Genomic DNA, 22765 nt, shown 5'->3' on the forward strand with positions numbered 1-22765 from the left:
TGCTTTTCAAAGGACATATGTCACACAAGACTCACGCTATTGTAAAGGTCAAAGCACTAGATTTCTTCTCTCAACATACAGACTTCTTGTTTCTAGGCCTGCTAGGCCCATGATGGTATACAGTGGAATAGTGAAGCAAATGTTAGCTCAGATTTCAATTTAATCAAATATGAGATATCTGATCTCTAGACAGATTCTCAGTCTACACACATTGATGGCTTGACTGCCTGGGATTTACTCAGTGATTTTTTTTTTTTTCCCCCTCCTAATGTCTCCTTTGTGAAATGTAACCTTTTGTGTTCTGACTAAAGGTGTCTGATAAAATATATAGGTAAGATCCATAGTCATTTTAATGCTATTACAAGCCATTTCTATAATTTCTTGATCCACGCAGAAAAATTTTTTTCTTACTTCAGCTCACTGTTCAACTAATTCAATTAGACACGTTTTGCTGACATTTTGCAAAGCATTGGGAGCTGTAGGTTTCAACCTGAAAAGTGTGAGGTGATCTCTGCTACCCAAGTTCAGCTATTAACTTTTGAAACTTTGCATTACCAGTGACCTTCCTATGGCTGTAACATGATCCATTCTACTTCTGCGTCCATATACAGTTTTCTTTGTCTCCTTTTTGTTTTAGCTGCAATGACCTCAGCCAAAGAAGGCATTTTTCGGTGGAGCACTCTAACACTTCGTCCTGGAAGTATCACCAAAGAAAGGTGTCTTTGGTGAGGGAGGGTTAAAAGCAGGGTGATTTTGGAGATTGCTGAGAAGCTCTGAGCTACCTGCTCTCACCACTGCAGTCTCTCTCTGCCACTGGCACGTTTCTAGCTCAGCTGAGACCTTCTGACAGCCTCTTGTAGTGGAAGATGAAGGGTTTATTCTCTCAAGCTTTTGCTCACGTGATGTAAAGAATATGTTTGCAAAGCATGGGGAGAGAATCAGAGCAATATCCATTTACATCTCTGATCTACTGCCTTGCTCCTAATATTGTCCTTGTATGGTTTCCTCTTTCAAGACTATTATTATCCTTCTGGAGGAACATTTGGTAGCATATGGAGAACTCTAATGATACCTTAAGGGGGATACACCGGGTGGTGCAGAGAGTAGCTATGCTTCTTCAAACACATTAAAGCTTTTTCTGGAGAGTTCAGCAAACCACCCTGATTATGCATAGGCATTGCACTAGAAAAACTAATAAGTCTGCAGAGTTTGTTCCTTAGTGGTCAAAGAGGCTAAACGCAAGTCAGCCTGACTGTATAGCCAATTCTGAAAATGAGGCCAACCTGCTTGCTTGCTGAACATGTCAGTTCAGACTCAGTTTCCTTTGATGAACAAGACCTCTCCTTAGTAAAATTACCTTTAAGCTCCTCAAGAAATCGAAGTGATGAGTTCAACATTTTTAAATGCCCTCAACTGCCTCAAAACCAACAGTTGCTATGCATTCCTGCAGGCATGTCCCCACCTAAGCCAATGCCACACTGATGCTACTGCACAGTGATGGAAGTACTCTGAATCCTAGCAAGGGTGGAGCGAGACTGACTTGACCAAGAAATAGCTCTTACCAACTGAGTGTCCTCAAAGCACATCTCTGATGTGCCAGTGGAGGTGGCTGAGGACTGGGGAAGGCAGGAGAAGAGAAAGAGGCTAGAGAAGCAGCTCAGAAGGTCAGTTGGTTTTTAAGGGAGTATTTTAGTTTTGAACAAGAGGGGATTTGTATAATGTGGGAGACACCCCCCCCCCCCGCACCACTTTTAAAGTTTCCCTTCCTAGCAGACCCTTTTCCCTCTTGTGTGAGCAATAAGAAAGGCTGAAATCAGGCCCTGTGTGAAAATCACTGCCTTTTGAGCCTGGCCGTATGCTGAACGCAGAGCTCCACCTGGAGGTGCGCAGAGTCCAAGCCTGCTGCTGCTGGAGCTAATCACTGCTGCTTGGAGAGGGCAGGACCGTTGCAAATGGTAGTATGCTGGGCACTTAACTAGCCTTATATACATATAGGGCATGTACAATAGGGTATATACAACAGGTAGGTATAAGGTATAGATCATTACTCTATATATGCCTGCATATAGGCTGTCCTGGCTGACTTCAGTTAGTTCAGCAGCTGTACGGAGGTTCCTTTGGTAAAGCTGAGTCCAATCACAAAAGTGAATACAATTTGTTGATATATTAAACAGAGCTGAACAGTTCCATTCCTGTTAAAGTGCCTATGTTTTACTTTTAGAGGAAATAATGGTAATAAGTGGGGGGAGAGGAGGGGCTACCTATGTAAACATTATTTGGAGCCATAAAACAATTCCTTGTCCACTAATACAGTGTATCCTTGAAAGCTGATGTCACAGTAAGGAAAATTATCAAATTCAGAATGATTGGTCTCCCATCTATTTTTACTAAATTTAGCTAACAAACATCAGATTCTCAATTTAGGCACATATTACCATTAAAAGCTAGCAGAATGAGATGGCAAGAGTTTGAGAAAGCCTATCGTGGGTACTGACACAGCCCCCCTGCCTTGGCAAAACGGCCTGGATAACATCACCTCGTAAGGCAGAAGCATCAGCGTGCATGCAGGGGACACTCAAAACTGCCTGAGAGGGCATTTGCCCAAAACAGATCTTGGTAAAAAGAGGATGATGACCACCAGCTGGATTAAACAGTAACCAGGGAGTTGCCACAAGATTTTGAAAAAAATTGGGTCAGCTAAAGCACAATGCAAAGGAAACTGGAAGACGTGCAGCAGGGTAGCATGGGGAGGGCAGCAGAGCAGAGGCAGGGCGAGCAGCAGCCCCCCAGCATCAGGGCTCTGCCCAGGCCTGGCCGTGCAGCGCCCACAGGCACCGCATCCAGCTCGTCCACAGAGAGCCTGGGCCCACAAGGGGACCCAGGACCTCGTGCACTGGGGGACTCCCTCACCACCATTTGGGGCACAGAGCAGGGGCCCTTGCATCCCCCACAGGAGGTGTGTGTTTTTTCTGGCGTAGTTAAAGGCAGCTGTTGTAGGTACGTAGTAACAGTTTATAAGTGACTAGTATTGTGTTTTATTATTTGTTGCATTGCTAATGTTCATCTCAGGTGTACTGACTGCCCATTAATTATGTGTCAATAACAAACCAGTAAACTACTTCAAATCAAATCAGGATCAAACTACATGAACTGAGCAGGTTTTCCCTGCAACATTAATTTGACCGAGCAGTGATTTAATGGTGGTTTCTGCAATTGTCTCTGCAATTGGGATAGAGGTAGGAAAATATGACAAGTACATAAAAAATGAGACTTGCGCTATTTGGCATTTCTCAAGACATTCAAGCTAGTCCTGCAGTTAAGGAGGACTCAAAAATGTCTTAAGAATGACTTATGTTTCTAGAGTCTTACACAATGCAGAGCCTGAATTATAATAATGTAAAAGCTGTAAGATATTCTCATTACAAATATTCCACATACATCCCCTTCTTTCCTTCCCTCAACAGCAGTACATACACACGAGGCCTGTGTTTATACTGAAACAGGTCCTCTGAAGTTTGGCAGAGAGGCCTTGAGGCTTTAAAAAGAAGCAGCAGTGTGACCATTAAGATTTGACCATTCCACCTTTCAACTAAGGCCTGAAAAGTGAAGTATATTCATTTCTGAAGCACAGAAGTCTTCTAGTAAAAAGAAAGAATAGGCGTTTTGGACACACTGAAATAAAGAATCCCTGCAATCACAATTATTAAGGCTGAAGGAATGCAGCCCAGACCCCACAGGATATACTTTATTGTTGTTTTTTTTTTAACTAATTCACTTCAAAAACTAAAACATAAAAAAAATTCCCAAAACCTTCAGACTCTTAAGAGCAGCACTGTATCCTAATTACAGAGCAGAGAGAGTACTTAATGTTTTGCTGGCTGATAGAAAAACAAATACAATCACACAGCAGGAGTATGGCACCAAAATATTTATTTACAGCACATATATATATATATATATATATATATATATATAAAATATATAAATTTTTTACTTTTTATTAAGATACTTTTCCCTTTGTGATGATACCTAGATTAAAATGTCCAAGCCTTTCAGGGGAAGAAAAGGTTTCCAAAATAAATAAGAATCAGGAAAAGAAGTGAGCTATAGCACACCATCTGCTTCCAGAGTCCTCTTGTAAAATACGTCCGAGTTAATAGAGAGTACATTTACAATAACACATTGACACTATTCAAGCTCATCTGCTTACATGTTGAACAAACAGCATCTTGGCACAGAAAAGAGACATATGTTCAAAAAAGAAAGAGGCAGTTGTCACAGTTTCATCTGACTTTACACAGAAAAGAGCTGCTTCCTCAGCCAAAGTAAATCCCTCTAACTCCATTGCTTTTGAAGGAAAAACACCGATCTACCGTCTCACAAATATGGCAACAAGCACTCCACTTATGGGAGTCTATGCTATATTTTGATTGGTATACATGACTGTAGTACTTCTCAGAACAGCCTCACAAATCAAGTGTGTCCTAGCCTCTGACTTTGTCCTCCTGAAACACCTGCCATTGTACTCGAGCCTTTAGAGGAGCTCAGCTGAATGAGCATGGTTACTATTCCCCCTCCTTCACAAGTTTTGTTCTTAAAGTGCCTGGTGAGAAATCAATACAAGGTGAAGATACCTGAAGCTTCCCAGAATCAGCATTTGGCCAAACCATCGAGGGAGGTTGGCAGTCACGCGTTAGCTTGCGAAGGAGAAGGCTATCCCTATGATTTCTTCTTCCTCGTGGGCTGGGTTCACATGGAACATACTCGCACAAAAGCTGCAGGTCCACATTTTCCAAAACAGACTGAAAAATCACTTTAGTTTCAAACTGGAAGCTGAGATACATATTTTGATTAGTCTGTAGTACGAACACTTATATACAGTAAGTGTTACCTAAGTGCTAAGTGTTGGAAAACCACTAATTTGACAAAGAACAAATGCTAGAAGCCAGCCTTTCCAAGCTAAGCATGTGACTATGTTGGCACGGCCTCACTCACATTTACAAATAACAGATGTGTTCATAAGCACGTGGTCAGTGAGTCTTGCACAGTTATGCAATCAGTGTACACTAATGCTTTCTGTACCTAATTCGGAAGCTTTCATAGATGGCTTTAACCTTGAAAATGGGATCCCAGCCAAATGGCTTAGCAAATGGATTCTAAATAACTCAGAATATTTGTTATTTTACTAATTATGACTGTCAATGAGGCTTCTGGCTGGCTTCTTATCCTGAATTTCAGCAAGCACTAAAACTAAATGACATTTTCTTAGCGTTTTGTTTCCTACTGATAGTTCATAATATATTTTTAAATTTAAGTAGTGTTTTAAATTTCTTGTTTTAAAAGAAAAATGGAATATTTCCAGTTTTTCTTTTCCCTCAACAGAAAGGCATAATCTTCTTGGTGCCTCCAAACTTTAGGATGGAACTACACACTTAAATTTCCTATTTGGAAAAGATTATCTGAAATAAATTGGCAAGGCTCAATTCTCCATTCATATGGATGCAAACCAAAAGCATTTCCACTGCAGAGAATGAAAGAGTCTTGAAAAAGGGAAAGTCACTTCCACAGTGTTTGTAAATTTTTGGCTTTGTCCATGAAACTCAACTTGAAAGGTTCTGAGCATGCCAGCACGCCATGTCCACAACACACACACACTAAGGTTTATGCTTAACCTAAAATACAGTAGGTACCTGGCTGAAGCCATCTGCTAGACCCAGCAAATCACAAGCTAAAGCTCACCACAGGAAGTGGCCAGTCTTCTGTTTCTACAGATCTACGGACACTAAGTCTCCCATTATTCCCCAAGTGGTTCAGTCACCAGTGAATTTAGATTAATTTGAAAACAAGAAACCAAGACCAGTGTGACTCTGCTGCCCAACTTCCTAGGGAGTCCACAGTGTTTTACTATTTCATTGTGATTGACAGCAAGCTAATAGCACAAACCTTAAGTCTTATTTAATACAACTTCTTCGTACAAAGTAGTCTATTTAATTTTTGTTTTGCATTTGAAGAGTGACTTCTCTATATATACAGTAGTTTAGCACTCAGAGTGGCATTTATTCCACAAGTCCAAAAGTAGTCAGCTAGGCAATAACGTACATCAGCTTTACAAGCATTCAGAATAGTCTGCCAGCTTTTAATCAGAGTTAAAAAGACATTTCAAATATAACACTTGGATATCATTTCCATTCAGGAATCGAACACAAACAGGAGCTGAATATTCATAAATGAAAACTGTTTTAAAGTTGTATAATCCAAAATTGTGTTATTAATTCCTTTGAGGATGGGTATTTTCAAAGTGAAGACTCACCCTAGAAAGGCATTGTGGAAAGTAGGAACACTGGACGGTTCTGGATCTTTGACAGGGTTACTGGAAATCAATTTTGTTTGACAGGGATCTAGAATAAAAACCTGGACATAGTTGTTTTCCCCAACCACAGTAAAACTGTTCTTTAATTGAATCAGAAACAGTTTGAAACATGACTGGCTGTATAAGTGTACATGTGTTCCTGGCCAAAGTTAAAGAAAATAAACTCTCTCTCCTTCAAAACCTCTTTAGAAGGGTCTCCTCTTTATATCTAGGATACCTTAAGGTGCTCCAGGCAGACTGATTAAATCTACATGCCCAAATGAATGGCTATTAGCTCTTGAACTCAAAGGAGCTCACAAGTCAAGACCTGCATTACGCTGTTTTGCTAATATTCAAATATCTTGAATCAATTGATGCACTGGGACAGGGCCCTGAAGATCTGTTGAACTCTTTCATTTCAATAATAAATCCAGCTGTGTGTGCCTAAGTGGGATATACAGTTCTCACAAAATAGCAAGAAGTAGTAAGATATTACCTAAGAAAAGTTGATACTGATAAAAATACCCTCGTAGTGCCATCATTCTAACAACAAAACAAACCTCTGGCCAAGGCTGGAAAACCTTTAGGCCTTGGAGGGCTAGGGAGTTTTGCCAGTTTTGTTTTTAAACCAGTTCTGCAATATGGAAGACACACAATTCTTTTTAGCAAGACCTGTCTTAAAAAAAAAAGAAAAAAAAAGAAAACCCAGTCTGTATGAAATGCAACCACACTGAGTTGGTAATGCTATAAAATAGTATTACAGCACTTTACATCTGCGTTGTGATGTTCACTTTTATAAGAAAACTACACTCTTACGAAGCCCAGGCAGCTAGCCGCTTCATTTCGTCTTCATCTTCTGCTCTCTTCCTGGTCGATGCTGCAGAGAGAGATTAACAATAATCACTGACTAATGCAATGATGAAAACCATTTTATTTGCTAGCGTTAAGACTTGCGTAGCGCTTTTCAGTTTGAACCTCTCATATCGATTTACTGAGTAGCAACCTAAATATAGGTAACATAGTGATGAAGCTGGTGAGAGATGTGATTATTCTGCCCCACCATGAGTTCGCATACAACCCTGAGGTTAACACTATTAAGTCTGATGCAACTTCTACTGAAAGACTCCACAGAAAATATATTTGGCCCTATAAATGAGAGAGAATGTGCACGAGAACGCTACCAGCTCCTGTTCTCTGGCCTTCACTTGGGCAGTCATGAGTGACCAACCCCACCACCCATGGCCAGCTGTGCACCCTGCTGCCTTGTTGAAGGGTTCTGCATGGGCAGGTCCAGTCTCCAAACAGATACACCCCAGTTTAAGGAGAGGTATTGCTCATTAATGAGGAGAAACAAATTCCTAAACATACTTTGCTCAGGTGACATCTGTTAACTGCATCTGACATCTGACTCAGTTAACTGCAGTGATCACAGCAACAGCAATTCCCAGCTCTGTACCAGGTCCTACACACATTTTCTCTCTCTCTCTCTCTCTCTATCTTTCCCCCAACCTCCCAATCTACTATCATACGTTTTCACATTCCCTGAACTAAAAATTCCCCCAAAATTCCCCCAATTTCCTTCACTGATCTGCAGGCTGCCTGCCCAACAGCCCTGGACCCAGCCTTAGACTCTCTCCAACTCTGGGCTTTCTGTGTCAGGATTTGCATTCCTCCAAACATCAGTGTAATAGTTCACTGGGTCCACCAGCCTTGTGTATATGTTAACAGATGCCAGGAGCCAGCTGGCTCCCACCTGTGGCAGCCATACTGCTGGGAGCCACAGTAAACCATCTTGAGAGGGGTTGCATACCACCAGGGGTGTGAGAACCACCATCGGGGACTTAAGTCGGGAGAAGGACACAGGAGACATGAGTTACAGTCTCATCTCTACTGCTGATTACTAAGTGGCTTGGGAAGGTTACTAGGCCTTCCTCTGCCTCAGTTTCCCCATCTATAAAATCAGGAAGTAACATGCATCACCAGTTAAAAGCATTATAGAACCATCAACTGTTGTTGTTATTATTTCACTATTTCTATGTAATAGTAAACATCCAGTTTCAGAAAACATGAGCCAGATGACACCTAAATATTAAGTTTAGCAAGGGCTAAAGTCCTTGCTTAACACTTAAACTGTATAAATGTACCCAGCAAATTTTGCCTAAAGCAGTCATACAAACACATGAAGTAACAAATCTAAGATAGTAAGCACCACATGAGGGTGGCCTAACTTTAATAATCCTGTCAGCTGGCGCAGCTGGATCTGGAAGAGGATATATGAACAAGCCCTACAGACCAAGACTGCGATTTGCACTTCTTCCTAAGTCCATTTTTTACTAGCTGTTGTGCAATTTACGTGAGTAGATGAGGCCACGATCCCAGTTTGAACATTTTAAATTTCTACTCAGAGATTTAACTGTTGTTTGCCAAAACACACATAAGAGTCTCTGGGCTGAGCTGGTCCAGGTAACCTGTTCTGCAGCAGAATGTACCACAAACAATTTGCACTATGCATGTGCTGTCCTTGCTGCCAAATATTTATATTCTTTTACTAGCATCAGTGCACAGTGACTCTCTCCGTGGATAAAAGACATCAGGGACACAGTGAAAGGTATAGTTAACAGTTGCCTGTCTCTGGCTTAATTCAAAACAAACAGGGCAGGACTACAGAAAAATATCAGATGTATATCTAACTTTTGACTTCTGCTTAATGTCAGAAATAAGTCTGTTTTGTAGAAAGCAAGTGGAAGAATGACAATATTTCTTTAAATTTGTACTTCCTGTTACCGCCTTCATTTCTAATTAAAATACCAGCAGTAAGCATCAAATCCTACTCTACAAAGGATGATCTCTATGACACAAACATTTTGAATCTGGGTCAGACTAATGAAAGAAGGCTGAGGATTTAATTGCCAAAAAGAGAAAAAAAGTCTTCCCATTCCGCAGTGATCTCACTACACATTTCAGTAGAAGATGTATCAACACATATGAAAGAACAAGTTCCCTGAGTTCATATCCCCAAACCTCTAAAGAATTTAGCTCTAAATGCTTCCATACAGCAAACCAGAATTCTTCTTCCACTGATAAACAGATACAAGGAACCTATAATACATTAAAAGTTATAAGAGCTAAATGCATATCTGGAATTCTCTCTTCCTCTCCTACTCACAGCATGGCTTAACCATGGGAAACTTAAAATGGCAAGCAAGCAGTTTACCAGGGCGAGAAGGCAGTGATGTGGATGGAACGCTTGGCAGTCTGACATCAGTCATTCTCTTATTCATTTCTTCTTGCTCCAGTTCCTCTAATTCTGCCATCAACTCATCCTAAATTCAAGGAAAACATTATTTACAAATTCATTGTCCTGCCAGTGATCTCAGTCAAGTGCTTTTTTAACCATCATGAAGCAAAGCAGTACTGACTTAACAGTTTACACCTGAAAACAAATATCAGAAAACAGCATATTGCCAGTATAACTTTTGATAAGTGTGGGCTATAACAATAACAACTTATCTGAAAGTTGAAATAAGGACAACAGAAGTTAAAAATAGGACAAGAAATAAAATAAGAGGGAAGACTGACAGCAATGTAGTAGTCATGTCTAAAAGGCAAACAGAGAGAAAAAAGTCCCACCGCCTTCATTAGGTTTGTTCCAAATCTAAGAGACATACTTTTTAACTGTATTTTAATGCGACTTTTTTCTTACTTCTAATTTTAATATGACTTCTTCCATTTGGCAAAGCAGCCAGGCTCTACTGGTTATAAGGTAGGCTGCCATTAATTGCATTAGGCTACAGCCCTAACAGACTAAGTCCAGAATTGCATACAATTTCAAAGCGGCGCTGGAATCAGAGCTGTCCTCCTGGGTCCTGTTATTCACTCTTGACGCACATAACACTCTTGGGATTTTAGCTGGAGAAGCTCATTTGGACAGATGTTCTAACCTACTTTTATAATACTAAAAAAAGCTGTATGCTTTAAAAAAAGCCAAAGATTTATTCCTTGGCAGGAGCATCCCAAAGAAAGGAAGCCAATAATTATATATTTGTAGAGAAATGGACCTTTGCCACTTAGATAAAATGGTTTAAAAAGAAGCAACAGGCAAAAGCAGCTCTTGAAATGGTCTTTGCCTACCCATTTATACCTTGCTTATCACCAACACGGAAATTAAAATGATAATGACACAGCCACCGTATGTCTTTCTAGAACTGCTTTCTTACTTTTTTATTTATTGTACGGCCAAAAAAGGCTAGTTAGACAGTCTGACCTTGTGCATAGTGCAAATTTTAGAAGGTCATCTAAAAATTCTGGCATCAGGTCTACCTACACCTGATGATGTTCAATTGATAGCAGATCTCTCAAAGAAACGTGCAGGGTGGGACCACATGTCTAACATAGGCGCTTAGTTGAGGTGCAAATGTTTCTGTATTTTAAGTGGCTAAATAAGTGGTGTAAATACAATCTTCTTAAAAAAATTAGTGTCTAAGTCCTTATAAAGTCAGTGGAAACAGCTATTTCTGAAGACCTCTACAGGGTCACCTAACCCCCTGACACCAAATGAGACCTTACCTCCCCTTGTTGAGCAAGTACGCAATTTAGACATGAAGGGCTGGCTCTTTTTTAAAGAGATGAAGGAAACAGTGATCATGATCCCTACCTTAACAGCGTAACAGTGTAATGGCTAGAATATATGCCCTGCAAGTAAGAGACTCAGGTTTTAACTTAAGCAGCTTGAACTTGTGTTTCCCACAACTCAACACCTGCCCCACAACTAGGCTGTGGAGTACTGCAATAGATGCAATGAATCCTCTTTTTCCTGTTGAAGTCGGGCCAAAAAGGAGAGCAGGGGGGAGAGTCATGTGGAGGGGAGCAGAATCTGGGTTCCAGACCTTGCCCACTGGAATGTGCATGTATCTCATGTTTGATTATCAGAAACAGGTCTCCAAGGAAGGATCGCCTCTCCCCAAATGAGTATCCTACTCAGGTAAAGTAGAGGTTTTTTGCATTCTTCATTATATATACTGTGTCATCCCAGAGACAAAGAATCGTTATGTTTTTGCATCTATTTGGAGAAGTGCTCCAACGATTTCCTTGCACCCAGCGGTACACAGGTGAGGAATACAAGCATGTGGTCAAAATGCCCTTCAAAAAATAAAATTAAATATCATCCTCCAACACAAATCACCTCATAACACAGAGATCAAGTCATTGATGCTAGTCCTCCTAAGATGAAGTGGCCTTTGAACCAGGTTTCCCAATTACTGGGCAAGTGCTCCATTTGGCCCTTATGCAAAACAAGGTACTGGTACAACGATGCCCCACATAAGAGACAGTGGCTTATTTTGCTAAAATAGGCCTTTCTGAACATGCCCATCAACTAAGATTAGCATCTGTTAGGAACTTTCAGGTCAATCCTACAACATGCTTACTGAGCCTAGACCCCTATAAATTAGCACTGATGCTAAGTGACACTGTATAGCTGTCTGGGACAGAGGTGTTTTCCAGTTGTCCAAGGCCCAGTTTATACAGCCTGAATCCCATTCCTTACACTAGTATTCATTAACGCTTGTAGAAAAGTTCATTTACATTGCAAGTGGAAAGACAGGAAAGCAGACAATGGGAAAAAATAAAAAGAACCACTACTGCTTTTCAACAAACTATCAAAAAGATAAATATTTAATAAACAGACAAAAATCAAGCAAAGAAGAATGCATGTGCTGTACCATATCTGTTCTTCTTCTGGGTACATGGGAATGAATTAGTTGGGGGAGGATTTTTTGATTCTTTAGGTTATTCTTTAAATGATTTCTATGGCTTAGTCATTTTAAAACACAGTTAAAAACAAAAATAAACCGGCTGCAATACTGAACCTGATCACCAGCTCTGCATTCCACAGATCGCAAAAAATACAAATATAGTGGACCCCTGAGTACTCAACCATACTTGTTAGATAGATCAGAAACAAGTAGTGGCCTGATTAGATACATAAAATCAAGTCCAGGGACCCTGGAAAGCTCCTGCAGCAAATTTTCTGAAGGTATTAGATACCTTGTGAAGTTTTCAAATGAAAAGAACTCGAGGATTGAATTCTCATTGCTTCCAACAGGAGTAACTTCTACTTAATTAATCTGCTTCTGTAGAAATTCTGGAAAATACTGAGAGGACCTGCATCTCCAGGCATCAAAAAACCCTTTAAAATCTGGCCCAAATATTCAGAATTGTGAGCAATAGTCTTTAATATGATCGTGCAGTAATAGAAATAGCACCTAGTCCAACAGATTTCTATTTGGAGTGCAACAAATTATATGTTTCAGGGTCCTTTTGGAGGAGTAAAAAATTACGTGCTTTAGTGACCTCCTCCTTCCACAGCACAAAAGAGAATAACAAGTATGGGTGTGCAGTCAAAACTTCCTTAAAAAAAAAAAAAAAGGCATAAAATGTCCTTAATAGGATAAGCTAGAACCAAGTAATTTTACAATCACACCTTTTGAATAAAAAACTTCTGGAGCAAACCACTGCACAACAAAATCACCACTGGGTCATTTTATAGTCAAGACTCACAGTTTACTGAAGTACTAACCTCATCAAACTCATCGCCAAAGCCAGCTCGGTTTGAGATAGCGTCTGAAATTTCCTGGGCAACATCCTGCTGTTCAGTGATATCTTGCATCAAATCATCAATTTTGTTTAAGTCCCTGGCAAAATAACATGGAAACAATTTTTAAAGATGCATCATTCAAACCCTACGGAAGAGACTCAGAAACACCTTTTTCAAAATAGACTGTACTTTATATATCCCTGGGCATAAAAAGAAGGAGCAGAACTCAGGGGGAATAATTTCCTTCACCTACACCTTAGCTTTTCCTGGCAAGCTTCTGCGTGTCTTAGCCAGTCCAATTCCTTCCACTTTGGAATTACAGCAAAAGTCAGACTGCAGCAGTCTGTGTTTTCCTCCCACTCTGTGCTTCTTATGCGTTTGTCAGCCTACAGTCACATTCCCTGGGCAGACCCCATCTCCTTCCTGAGTTCAGCGCCTTTACAGATGCACCTTTTTTGATCTTAAACTTTCAGCCAGAACTGGTGGGAACTTAACAGGACTATTCCCCATTTAAAAGCTTCCCCTTATTGTTAACTTCACCATTGCTTCAATTCCTGTTTATTCTCCTAGAACAACCTCTTATGATTTAACTCTGTTTATTCAGGCAGGAAAACACCCCATCGAACAATATGGAACATATAAAATCACTATATATATATATTTATAAAAAAAATTACCCTCTTTTATTATTTGGATCTAACTAGCACTTTGAATCACGCAGTCCAGCTTTGAGGAAAAGAGCTCAGTTAATTTCTGCAAATCTCTTCTACGTCTGCCCTTGATTTTTCCAGATCTCTACTGCCAAGATAGATTTAATATGGCTAGTGCCACATGGACTTCCTGTGTTAGCTGGACTTCCCATCAGATTTGCTGTTAAGAAGAGATGTTTTTCTGCCAAATATAACATTACAGCACCAACAGCATTCCTGATATTAAATGCCTGAACCAAAACAAAGTCAAAACTGGCTAACATGGTACAACAGATCAAGCGATGAAATGATTTATAGGTGTTTAGTAAGCTCATCTTGAAAGCTAGTAGAAAGCACTTACATATTCTCATGCACTTTTTTCATAGCTTGAGCAGCATAACCCATATTCTTGAGCACTTCTGTGTTGGTATGGGAATTTTCCAATGCTTCCCTCTGGAACTCAATGGTTGAGAGCGTCCCATCAATTTGGCTCAACTGTTTCTCATACCTCTTTTTTCTCTTCAGTGCTTGTAAGGCAGCTGGAATGCAAACACGCAAAGTACACTGTGTATTTTTCATTGTGAAATTCAAGTACAAGACCTTCAGTAACAATCTAACCTGGAGAAGTTATAATTCTCACCCTCCTACCTTACTAGTAGAGAGGCAAACTTTGACCACACCAGATCAGCAGCCTGTTTATCACCAACATGCTGTTGCATGAACATGCTGGGAAGCCTCTTTTAGATTAACTCCTTTTAGAATCACAGGGAAGAGCAGCTCCTTCCTCCGCTACAGGAGATCTTGAGTTCCATCCTGTGCACACAGGCAAAGCAGGAGACGACAGGGAGGAAAAAAGGAAAACGTCAGAGAGGGATCAGAAAGGAGGGAACAGGGTAAAGAAAGAGAAAACAGGTTGCAAAACATAAGTAAGAACTAAGCAAGACAGAAGAAGATGATCTGTCATGATAACCACATCTCTGCCAACGCTGCTTTCTAAACTTTGCCTTAGAAACAGAAATCATAAAGTACAATGGAGAGCACAAACCACTTCACCAAACAGGTGGGTTAGATCAGAGGAAAGATTAACATTTCTCAGGCTTTCAGTTGTATCTGTGCTTCCAAGCAGTTGTAAGGAATAGCCTTTAAACTCTTAAACTTGAAAACATACAGGACTTTGTGGACAAAGCCACAGTCAAATCTAGCTACTCCCTCCTATCTTTGTAAGTTATTGAGATAACTTAGCAAATATAAAACTAATGAGCAGTATACTTTGCCCATAGTAAATCATTACCAGCATAAACTCACGTGGCAAGCAGAAGGAGGAAAAAGGCTTCACTTAGTCTCTGGGTGTGGAATACAATCTTGCCGCAAGCATTTCCGGACCACTGTCCTTTCCAAACTACACAGTGCCAGACAAGAGTGAGGTGTTTGAGGTAACCCATTTTCAATGCCAATTACTACTCCTAATCTAATTCAGTACCAGCAAACATCTGCAACACTGCAGCCACCCAAACTCAAACAACACACAGCAGAGATTACTGTTGCTGTCCTATTCAAACAATTGTCCATGTGCAGTAATATTGAATCTGGGCATCTTGGTACCCAACTTTTCAAATGAATCCTGGTGCCCTGCAAGGAGGCGCAGATTTATTTTGAGTAGGAGCACACACTAAGATGTTCTGTGCATTACTGACAGGTGCTTGAATCAACATGGTCCAAGTTACTAATCATTAGCTGCACAAGGGCAAGCATTTGCTCAGCCTGTGAAAATACAGTGTCACAATTCTAACACTTGCAGTAAAATGTTTCAGGACAACAACTCACAATTAACCACCAGATTAATCCAGATTAACCACCATCTTCAAGTTGAGGATTTTCCCAGGATTTTTGGGATGGTCCAAAGATCGTATATATTCTGAAGGAGGTTCATGAACCCCAGATGACATTATGCAAATAACAAATGGGAAAATTCTGATTCATATTGGCAATTCCAAAATACACCTATGTGACTAAATCCAAAAGAGTCTTTTAGCTACTTATTATTTCCCTACTTACGTGCATTGGTGTCAGTACCCCATCCACTTCCCTCTTCAGCTTTAATTGTATCAATATTTGATCCTAAATTCTTAGGTTTGAAGGTCAGCGGGTCCCGCTAAATCTAATGGCTGTGCCTGAGGGGACTCTAAAGTCCTGTGGACTGAAAAACGTTAACTGCCTCATTCAGAAAGACCTGAATTTGAGTAAATGGGGAAATATTTCTAGTCAGTGTTTTTCAGAAACAGGACTCTCTCTTGGTGCGATTATTACTGACTGCTTAAAGAGAAAATGGATTTCCTCAATTACATGCAGAGCAGCTGTTTTCAAAGTCCTGCAGGTTCCAACACCCAAGCCAAGAAGTCACAAAAGAAATGTAAAGTCTCTGCAACTTCACCTATACATAAACAGCTTTTCCCAACTATTGTACTGCAACATATCACCTTTATTAATCTCTTTAGTTTTATAGCGACTTACAGTGACTTGATTTGAGAGCAAATCAATTCATACGTCTTCCTTATCAGCCAAGGTAGTATATATTCCAACACCATGCTATTATGATTTTCTCACACATATTAAATGAATCCTAAATTTGCCAGGCCCCTCATTGCCCAGTGCTTCGTAAATGCAGCTACTATGGCTAGGATATGAGAATTTCCTCACTGATTTGAAATCTTATTTTCTGCATTTTACAGACTGTAATAAGCTTTACTTTGATTAAGTGATTTTCCTACTACACATATAAGCATGTTAAAAGTTGTGTGCAACTCTTGCAAGAACAGTATTGAAACTCTTCCCAAAATGCTTTTGTGTTATAATAACCAACTGAAAAAGAACATAATTTCCATCAGAAAGTAAAGAAATTGAGTGTCAATGATAAACTTACTTTACTGAAGGTCAAAGAATGAAACTGCAAAATGTTGTCCATTCCAAAGATTTCAGAAAAGGAAAAGAGTCAGGTAGGAAGAATCTAAGTATCATCTGAGGAAATGAGCGTAACGCCAATTTAACCAGGAAGAGATGAAGGTCCTTCTCCAGCAAAAAGTAATCTCATACACTGTCTCTATTGTGCTCCAAAGAAGCAGATTCAGCTCCTGCTTTTCACAATGATGTGGGCAGTGGTTGCCTGGGCTTTCGCAATCTCTTGTGTGCTCTACTTCCGGACTCAGCTGTCCAGCAAGCAGGTCACAGCTCACGGCATTAGGAACCACTGCCCTTGTACTCCGGTTTTTATTTTACTTTCAAGCTAAGTAGCTGGAATGACAATAGACTGCTATGTCGATCAGTTTATGTATTTAGAGCTAATTGCATTAACATGGGGAAGGATGCCTTCCAAGTTCACTACGGTGATATTTATTAAGGAAGGAAAGTCGGCCAGCTGGACCATAGTAATCCTGGCCACACTGGAGATCCAGGTTTCCGATAGCGAGAATAAAGATAGTAGCAAAGAAAGAGTCCTGGCACCCTCACCACGGCTTCACAACAGAATGAAATAGTTTGTACAGTGATGATAACACCTCTACCTGTCAAGGCCACCACCAGTAGCCACCAGTAAAGGAACAACTGATCTGATATTCTGAAGTAGAAATAAGAGCATTGCTGAGTAAACCCTATAATTCCCAAGGGAAACTTGTTGAAGAAGGAAAAGAGCATTTCTTCAGAAGACATAACATTGCTAGCAAAGTACTGCACGTCATTCCTGAAAACACTTCATAAACTGCTTCAAGGAAACTCAGACCTCACTTACAGCTAAATACTTAGCTCCTCTCCCTTAGGAAAGCTCCCTCTTGCTTTACTGTTGGTGCCTTTTTGCTCTCACTGAAAATGTTGCCAAAACTACCTTTTCTCATTTATCTTTATCTAACAAAACATAAGAAAACAACCCAAAAATACAAATGTCATACAGATAGCATAACTTTGAAAACAAGGACTATTTTAATTCATAGCACTTACCTGTCATAAGCACTAGGAGCTCTCACTTCCTGGTAAGAGCAAGAATATATTCTGTAAAAAACATTTAGTGCACAAACAGGTGACTTTTTGTTAGGAGACCATCTTGACTACTAAAGACATATGTTTGTAGTGTTCTTATTGCTAAATTTAATCCACCTTCACTGTCATTTCTTCACTATTAGTAGCACCATGTAGAGGACTGGCTATCAGTTTATCCAGCCAAAAAAGCGCCCTATTTTAAATGTGATCATAAAGAGCAAAGAACGATAGCTGTAAATCACAGAGCAAAGCTGATAAACATGTGCCAAATTAAAAAGGAAAATAATCAGTACCGTACTGTTTCTTATTAATATAGGTCTCTAGTTGCCATCACAATATGAAGAGGTCCTCTTGGATGGGAAATTATACACACAGTCTCTTTCTTAGGGCTAATGCCAAGTCCCAGGGCTTTACTGGTTTGGGCACAGCAGTAATTCAGTCACCCGCGATTGAGATGAGCGAGACTGTCTTGGCAGTAGGTGCCCGGCACAACTCTGCTCACACCTACAGCTCTCCAGCCAAGAAGTATTTTTGAGGATGTGCAACGCCTGCCTCCCTGGTGGATACCTACACTTCTGCTCTGTAAGGCACCTGTGGAGCACAGATTCTGATCTCACTTAACACCAGTGGCAACCAGAAGTAATGCTGCTGAGTGCACAAAAAAAATCATGCAGTTTTAGGTAAGATCATTATCAGCGTTCATAATCCTTAAAACCTGTAATTGTACGTAACTTCCCCCACAACCCAGGCAATAATTCAAAAACAACGCTGCACTTGACTCATTACATCCATTCCAGTTCATGGCAAGATACTTTAAATGTTATCGCAAAGAGAAAAGAACAATGGCTTTAAATCACAGAACAAAATGAAACTGGAAGACTTCTTCCACACCGCTCTGCCAAAAACAACCTCAGTCCCAACCAGCCATACACTCCGCTATAGGAACGACAGCCCTGTCTGTGTTAACGTGCAACTACTACATCACTGCTTAGTTTCAATAACCTGGTTACAACTAACTCATGGAAAAGGAACGCCACGTGGCATTCCCATACAGGCCCTGCTCAAATGTACCAGGCAACATATTTAGCAGCATCTATCAGTAAAAGCCTACACTCGTTACTTCTTTTCATTCAGTTACTTTTTAGGATCTGTGGAAGATGTCTGGCTGAAACAACACTCAAATTGCAGTATTTTCAGATGCATAAGTGAGCTTCCGAAAACCCATTTCCCTTTAAACAGAATTCTCAAATAACACACAAGAAACCAGAGGCAGTGGTGTGTGTACGGAAGGTGTGAAATGAAAGGTGAGGGCGGAAACTCAAAGGCAAAGGGATTATTGTAGGAGGGAGAGAACAATACAAGATAAGGAGCAGAGGCTTTTGGAGGCCAGAGGTTAAACTTTTCCCAGTATTACCCCAGAGTAACGTTCCCTTGTACTATCTGCATACTCATACAGCCAGTATTGCTGATAAACTGACTTAAAAAACAAACAAACAAAAAAAAACAAACAAAACAACATAACTTATCAATTACAATGAAAACACAATAATTGAATCCAGACAGCAATATAGCCAACTTTCCACACTGTCTCACAGTCAGTGTCAAGCCCTAAGCAAAAGCATTATTCCCAGCATTAAGGAGGTGGTACCATTCCACACGCTAACTGAATGACCCCCACAGTGGAGGTAAGTTTGGGATGAAAAAGCTTCTCTCTATGGCAAACTGCACTGTGAGGACTAGGACACTTCTTTTGTCCTAACCCATCACCATCAAAAAAAAAAAAAAGCTTATAATCATTTCTGACGTGGACGTAGCGATGTAGAAATAAAAGAAAACAGAACAGCTTGCCTCTTCCTGTTGCTAGCCCCTTCTCTCACTTCAAGCTTAAACAATTTCAATATTCAGTATCACTTTCTGTCCTTTAAATTTTCCTATATGACCTTCAAAACGTTCAAGACAAAAGGCCAACTTGCAACTGGAGCTGAGAGCTGTGCATTGGCTGAAACTAGTCGACATACAAACTCATGCTGCTTTTAGGGTATCTCTTGCTATGTATCTGGAATAGTGAGAGATTAAAAGGCAGTGCTAATTGTTAAAGAGAATACTGCTTATCACAAAACAGTTTCCGCAAAAGGAAATCCAGCACACACTGCTGTTTAGAAAACCCTGAAGTGGTCTAGCTACAATGAGATATTAATGGGGAACACTGGAAATATATTACCCCATAAGCATAGCTAATTTCAGACTGGTTACAGGAACTGCAGCAGTATACACTTCATGAGGCAGAAGCCAAGAAATATTTAAGTGGTGCTTCACATCTATTTGCATAGCTAACATGTTACGGCTTTTTAATCAGGTTAAGCCTTCTGATGTCACATGAACCCATTCAGGAATCATTTAACTCATGAAAAATTGTTGGCGCTTGCATCTGATCTCGCTTGTGCCACTGTAACTGACTCGGACTCACATGCCTGAAAAATCACACGAGATCATGCTAACTTGATGCATTTTCTGCACGTAGATACATCCTGCTCCAGCCTCAGACCCTCCCATTCTGGATTCCACAGGCCTCTTAGGGATGCAATTCTGAGAAGAACACATTAAAATTACTTGCTAGGTCCCTTTGAAATATTCACTCTAACAAGGCAATGTAGAGTAAAACTTTTATTCTCTCATTTGCCTGTAGGTCTACATAATGCTACAACAGTTGCTGTTTTCCACAGATTTCAGATGTCCTCTGAAATATATTACAGTATACTAGCTAATGTACATGTGAATCAGCAGCAATTACAATACAATTGTTATAGCAAATGAAGGCGTGTATTTCAGGAACTGTTTGTTCACTAGTCTACCAAATTCCATCATTTTGGTGCAGCAAGGGTGTATTATCTCATTGCTACTCACTTCTGACTGTAGTTTTACTACCCTGTTGGCTTTAGTGCCATTTTTGGCATAAAAAAATTCTATTCTATCCTTCCTGCTCTACTCATTCTCTTTACTGTACTTGACTGTAGATTGTACTGCAAAGCCCTAGTTTGCCAAACACTTGGAACCAGCATAAATCAGCTGGGTTAAGAGAGAAGCAGATCCGCCTTTTCCCAACAATGAGTACTCGTTCCTGTCAAAGCACCACCCTCTGCTTCACAGGGGCCCCAGCACTTGTGCAGCTGCAGAGCCAGCCTACCTTGGGTAAAAACAGTCTCGCCAAAAAAAAAAAAAGAGGAAACCCCAAAAGCAACTCAGGGTCCAGCTGCAGCCAGATTTCTGAAACACACCCCACACAGAGCTCTGCCAGCAGAAGGAAGGGAGGGAGGAGCACAGGGGCAGGAATGAGGCAGGGAACACTGCTCCTTCCTGCAACAATGCCAGCTTAAAGTACAGCCTTGGGATGAAGTTTCACAGCAGCGTGTCTGCATCTAAACAGAACTGCTACAGTCACGCAAACAGGTCTGTTTTCTTGCATACATGCAAGACTGGATGCTGCTCAAACAATCGCAAAGTGAACCAGTTCAGGGAGCTGCTGTGGTCACTTTGTTCTGTAGCATTACTTTTTAGTTGGATCACCTCCCTGAACCAGTTCACTGAGCAAGCACACAAGCGCCAGTGCCTGCCCGAAGGGACAAGAGAGACACTCCAGTTGGGGCAGTGAAGTAAAAAAAAAGTCTGGGAGCATGCCAGCCCGGACGGTTCAAGTCTTGCAGAGTGGCAGGCTCAGTTGCACTGCTGAACTAGCTTTGCTCACCCAGACTTTTTGTGCCTTCAAATCTGTCCCCCCTCTACCACTGTTTTTAAATCCCTTCTAACTAAATGCTTTTCACTTAAGCGCTAAAGCATCACAAATATGTGAAAAGACTAAGCAAAAGGCCTTTGATGTGCAGCTCCTCCCAAGTTATATACATTAACTTTTTCATTATCCAGCAACAGAAAGAGCAGATTAAAGAGTAACTCACTCGTGACATCTGTAATATTTAATTCAAAATGTTTTGCTTCGCTTTTGAGCATTTAAAGAAAAATGATTCTCAGAGCAGACAGCCACAACTCCAGATGTCTTTAAAGAGTGATTAAATTGTTTCTCAAAGGCCTTCATTTCCCCAGGACTGGCTCGCTGCAGCTGTACTCATTTTCTTCCCAGAGATGACAGCTTCAGTATAAGCGGGATCAAACCCTCATCATCCCTTTAGTATTTTCTCCGCCACAGCGGGCTGCTCTGTCACCTGCACCACCAGTGCTTCACTTCTGCACACCTGAACCCTGATCCCCCGCCCGCACCGCGCTTCGCCGCGCCCACGCCTGCATCGACTGCGGTGCAAAGCACAGCTGTACCACAGAGCAGACCCCAGGAGTTAAGTTATTTGAGAAAAAAACACCCTATTATCGGCTCACCCTAACGAGTCCACGCAGCATCAAACGACTTACGGACGGCAGAGTCCCGAAGCCCTCGCCAGCTGCTCGCACCCCTCTCGGCAGGCTCCGCAGGGGACGGCGAAATGCCGCCGGGCCCGCGGCCCCACCACAGCCCGCTCCAGCAACAGCCCTGCCAGACCGCCGGGCCCGGGGCAGCGGCTCCGGCCGGGGCGCTTCACCCACCTCGCCGGTTCTTGGTGCCGTGCTGCCGGGCCGCCGCCAGCTCCCGCTCGATCCTCGTCTCCAGGTACTCCTGCTTCTTGCTCAGCATCTCCTCCGTCTCCCGCAGCCGGGCCAAAGCCTCCTGGGGCGAGGGGCCGCCGCGGCTCTTGCAGGCGGCCGAGCCGCCGCCGCCCCCCGCCTTGAAGAACTTGGAAATCTTGCTCATGTCGGCGGCGCCCTCCCGGCTCGGCTCCCGGACAGCGCAAGCCTCGCTCTGCCCGCGCCGCGCCGCGCCGCTCCGCCACTTCCTGGGCCGGCGGGCGGCGGCGCGCACCTGCCGGCGGGGTGGGCGGGGTGGGCGGGGCGGCGGCGGCCCCGGCCCCGGCCCCGGCCCCGGCCCCGGCCCCGGCCGGGCAGCTCTGCTGGCGCCCCCCTGAACAAACGGCTGCCTCCGCCTGTACGTAAATAGGCGCAATAGCCTGGTTTTTCCTCTAGCAGTGCCGTTGGGTCGAGGCCAAAGTTGATTTTGAAGGCAGTTAA

The 22765-nt window shown here is 41.7% G+C and overlaps 1 protein-coding gene across 1 annotated transcript; it reads right to left on the bottom strand.

Annotated features, from left to right (window-relative positions):
- Positions 1 to 3913: 3913 nt before the first annotated feature.
- On the bottom strand, positions 3914 to 22564 carry CHMP4C (charged multivesicular body protein 4C). The gene is made up of 5 exons (XM_068932432.1): positions 22247 to 22564; positions 13995 to 14172; positions 12927 to 13041; positions 9564 to 9672; positions 3914 to 7226 (listed from the first exon to the last, which is right to left on the bottom strand). The coding sequence occupies exons 1-5, from the start codon at positions 22449 to 22451 to the stop codon at positions 7162 to 7164; spliced, it is 672 nt and encodes a 223-aa protein (XP_068788533.1). The 5' UTR covers positions 22452 to 22564; the 3' UTR covers positions 3914 to 7161.
- Between the last annotated feature and the right edge of the window lie 201 nt (positions 22565 to 22765).

Source organism: Struthio camelus, chromosome 2, assembly GCF_040807025.1.
Source record: "Struthio camelus isolate bStrCam1 chromosome 2, bStrCam1.hap1, whole genome shotgun sequence".
Classification (NCBI taxonomy): Eukaryota; Metazoa; Chordata; class Aves; order Struthioniformes; family Struthionidae; genus Struthio; species Struthio camelus.

Coding starts and splice junctions, on each gene's coding strand:
- CHMP4C (XM_068932432.1), bottom strand. CDS start 22,451: ATGAGCAAGATTTCCAAGTTCTTCAAGGCGGGGGGCGGCGGCGGCTCG. Junction 14,173..22,246: donor CGGCACCAAGAACCGGCGAG/GTGGGTGAAGCG, acceptor TTTGCATTCCAG/CTGCCTTACAAGCACTGAAG. Junction 7,227..9,563: donor ATCACTGCCTTCTCGCCCTG/GTAAACTGCTTG, acceptor CTCTCTCTGCAG/CATCGACCAGGAAGAGAGCA.